The sequence below is a fragment of the Hipposideros armiger genome, unplaced genomic scaffold (genome assembly GCF_001890085.2).
Source record: "Hipposideros armiger isolate ML-2016 unplaced genomic scaffold, ASM189008v1 scaffold_1569, whole genome shotgun sequence".
Taxonomy (NCBI): Eukaryota; Metazoa; Chordata; class Mammalia; order Chiroptera; family Hipposideridae; genus Hipposideros; species Hipposideros armiger.
Window position 1 is genome coordinate 91,024 of NW_017732919.1, and position 4,470 is coordinate 95,493.

The 4,470-nt window shown below is 36.4% G+C and overlaps 1 protein-coding gene across 1 annotated transcript in view; it reads right to left on the minus strand.

Annotated features, from left to right (window-relative positions):
- SPTA1 (spectrin alpha, erythrocytic 1) overlaps positions 1-4,470 on the minus strand; it is a 110,993-nt gene that overhangs the window by 61,883 nt on the left and 44,640 nt on the right. The window contains exon 18 of the mRNA XM_019634272.1: positions 237-359. Coding sequence (XP_019489817.1) covers positions 237-359 — 123 coding nt within the window. The remainder of the gene's footprint in view (positions 1-236; positions 360-4,470) is intronic.

The window sequence follows — 4,470 nt, forward strand, 5'->3', positions numbered from 1 at the left end:
ATAGTTGTGACTTTATAGAAAAATAGGAATGACTGGCTAATGAGGTAGGGAGTTTTCTATTATTGGAATATACAAACAACATTGTACATGTCAGAAACACCTGAGGGGAATTTCTGCATTGGATGAGAAGGTGAATCAGATATCTTTAAATTCCTAGAAGTCCTAACATTGAACAAACTTCATCCCATAAGTTTGGCATAGGGATGATTGTTCAAACCAATCTGAATCATACATACCTTCCTCTACCATTGTGTTTCCCTTCTCCATTATCCTTCGGATGGGTGGTTCATGGCTGGCAATGTCAGCCTGGATGACTTGGTGTCTATTCAGAAGATTCTTGGAGGCAATCAGGTCTTTGCCTACAGAGAAAAATAATTTCAAGGTCTGGTATTGTTCTAGTGTAAGGCTATTCTACTCCCTTATAACTCTTGCACCTACATTTTCTTTCCTTTGAGGTGTTAATCATGTGGGCTTCCTGAAATGTACCTCATTTGTCTGACTTGAGTCTGCTCAGGTCTGTTGTTCCCCTTGCCTCTTTGTACTAAAAAAATTCAATTCATCATTCTACAAAAGATAATAAACAATTCACTATTATCTTTGGAAGATAGGTCGAAAAGCAAGTAACTCTTCGATTCAAACTCCCAATATTATGTAACCAATTTTCTTTTAGAATATTGTGATATAAAAATCAGTATTTTCCACTTCTAGTTTCTATGAGTGTCAGGAAGTTATTAAATTCTCTAAACTTAGGATTTTTTCACCATAAATGTAGCACAGTGTTACCTGTTTTGCTTGTAAGTATTGGAAATAACTTATAAAAAGTGCCTCACTCATTGCTTAACATTAACAAGCACATAATAAATACTATGTATTGTTCATTTCCTCCATCTTCTAAGATCCCAAATTCATTCTCCCTTTTTCACATTTATGCTTCACCTCTCTTTCCTCCAAACATTTCTTCCCTATACTTCACACTAAATGCTCTCCAGAAACTTTCTATGGCTGTCCAACCTTCAAAGAGATCTTTTGTCTTCTAGGAAGTTTTCCCAGACTAACCCTCCATTGTCACCATTGTCTAGCCCCATATAGATGTTCACAGTACATTCATATTAAGTTTGCATTATATTTATGTGCACTTTTTTTCCTATATTTCAATGCAAGTGTCCCAGCACTGATAATGAGGAACTGATAGCTTCCAAAGGAAAGGAAAATATGTACTTTATCTGCTACTTCGCCCCCTTTGCCTTTGTAATAGCTCGTCTAGTTATCAAAGGGAGCCCCTGACAATATAGACAAAAACACTTGGTACCTCAAACACTAACCATGGCTGCTCAGCCAAGGACCCTGGCAATCANAGTTTTATGAATACATTAAATAAAATAAATGTTTAAATAAAAGCAATTATATAGTGTTTTAATTATCCTATCCATATTCCTGAATCCTCACTTCAGAATATAAATTTAACAAACTTTGTAAATATGATCTGGCCCGCGTGAATCTTGCCTGTTGCACCAAATGGCCCGTGTTTTAATTGAGTTTGACACCCCTGCTCTACACTAAACAGAAAATTCAGCAGATTTCCATTTCTGCCCATGAAGGACTTATTACTACAGAATTCTTCTCCACCATAAACAACTAGAAAACAGGACAGGCTATAAGATGCAATGATTTTCAGACAATAGGCAGAGAATTGTGACTCCTGAAAGAAGAAAAAAATATGAGGTATGCCCTATGGTTGGTGCAGTTTCTAGGCTGTAGTGCTAGGAGGGCTAACCCAAACAACTAGTAGTCACACTGAGGTGAGGAGACAAAGATCAGGGTTGGGGGAAGACAAGACAGCTAGAGTTTGTGAAACAGAGTACTGAAGAGGAAGGTGTTATACAGACTTGGAGCCTCAATGATGTGCAAAGAGGTCCCCTAGAGTATTGGACTGATTGCTCTTAAATTGTTGCTCCCAGAATCCCTTCATAATTTAAAAGGTTATTGGGGACACCTTTAAGCTTTTGCATATATGGTGATATCTATGGATAGTTACCATAACAGAAATCAAAACAGAAAATTCTAAAATAAATACATATATATATATATATATATATATATATATATATTTCATAGCCATTAGAGCAATGGCCTTATCACACATCATGTAGACTCCAGAAAACTTCACTGTACACTTATAAAGAGTGTGGTAAAGGCAAAATAATGTCTTAGCATCATTATGAAAACCACAAAACAAAAATTATAGCATCACTACCATAGAATGAACATATGTGTGCGTGCAGATGAACTATATGAACTATAGCTAACAAACAAGTATGGTGATAAAATGAAATTATAATAAACACACAGTTTATACAAAGAAAGCAGAAACTAATAAACAAAGAGAAAACAAGTAGAAAATGTTAGATTTAAGCTTACCCATATTGATAATTGCTTTATTTTTTTATTTTTATTTTTTATTATTAGTTTAAGGTGTACAAAACAACATAGTGATTAGACATTTACACACCTCACAAAGTGATGACCCCAACAAGTCTAATACCCATCTGACACCATACATAGTATTACAATGCCATTGGTTATATTTGCTATGCTGTACTTTACATCCCATGACTATACAGCATAGTGGTTAGGTATCTATATGATTTATGGAGTGATCCCCTCAATAAGTCTAGTACCCATCTGACACTATAAATAGTTTTTACAATATTATTGACTATATTCCCCATACTGTATTTTCCATACCTGTGACTATTTTGTAACTACCAATTTGTACTGCATAATCCTTTCACCTTTCTCACCCAGCCCCCGTCTAGCAACCATCAGTTTATTCTCTGTATCTAGGAGTCTATTTCTGTTTTGTTTGTTTGTTTATTCTGTTCTCTAGATTCCACATATAAGTGAGATCATATGGTATTTGTCTTTCTCAGTCTGACTTATTTCACTTAGCATCATATGCTCTAGGTCCTTCCATGTTATTGCAAATGGTAAGATTTCATTCTTTTTTTATGGCAGAGTAATTGCTTTAAATGTGAATGGTCTAAATGTTCTAATTAGAAGGAAGAGATCACCAGATTGCAAAGCTCACAGACATAGAGAGCAGTTTAGTGGTTACCAGAGGATACGGGGGTAGGAGGGAAGAGGCAGTAAAAGAGTATAAAGGTTGTCAATCTATGGCGATGGAAGGAGATTTGACTTTGAGCAGTGAACACACAGTGCAATATACAGATGATATATTATAGAATTGTACACTTGAAACCTATATGATTCTATTAACCAATGTCACCCCAATACATTTAATAAAAAAGCAAAGTCTAGTTATTTGCTGTCTATAAGAAATCTGTTTTAAATATAAAAAACAACAACAACAGAGTACAAGCAAAAGGACAGAAACCTGCATTGTGCAAACATGAATCAAATACAGAGTGGCTATGTTAAAGTCACACTAAATAGCCTTTAGGGTATCACTAAGGATAAAGAGGATTATATCATAATGTGAAAGATTTAAATTCATCAAGAAGATATAACAAGTCTAAATATATATGCATGCAATAACGGGGCTTCAAAATATATGAAACAAAAACTGATAGAATTGGAAAGAGAAATAGATAAAATCCACAATTACAGCTAGAGATTTCAAGAAAAAAAAAAAGACAAGTCACTATAGTAAAATAGGAATCCCAAATAAACATTTTTCAGTTTTAATAACTCAACTGGGATCTGAACTTTTGTTCAGCAGTCTTAATTTTAAACCATATTTTGATAGCTGGATACTGGCTGGCAGGAATTTATTTTTAAATCAATGGAAGGAAAAGCCCAATGAAATCTACATTGCTTATACCACACCTTGTATATGATGTTTGGTTCTGAACATTATATTTAAGCAGTAGGGGTTTCTGAAGATGGGAGACCAGGAGGAGGAGAGGCATTGAGACTATATAAAGAAATAGTGCTATTTACCATAAAGACTGTAAGACACTGGGAACGTAAAACATGTCTTTACAAATTTGGAAGTTCCCATATGGGAAAAGGATCTGAGTTGTTTTATGGAGCTTTGTAACAAATTCTGAATTCTGTGACTTCTACACAAAATCATTGAGGGGCCGGTCAATTGGCTCAGGTGGTTAAGAGCATGAGCTCTGAGCAACAGAGTCGCCGGTTTGATTCCCACATGGGCCAATGAGCTACACCTGAGCTGAGCTGCTGCTGAGCTGCCAACAGGTGGCAGGATGGCTCAGCTGGTGAAAGCAAGTGATCCTAACAACAAGGTGGCCAGTGCAACTCCCTCATGGGATGGTGAGCTACGCCCACCCGCAACTAAGATTGAACATGGCACCTTGAGCTGAGCTGCCACGAGCTGCCGATGGGCTGCCGGATGGTGACTGGACTTGGAGCTGAGCTAGCTGTGCCCTCCACAACTAAGATTGAAGGACAACAACTTGGCTGTTCCCCTTCCCCAATTCCCCAATT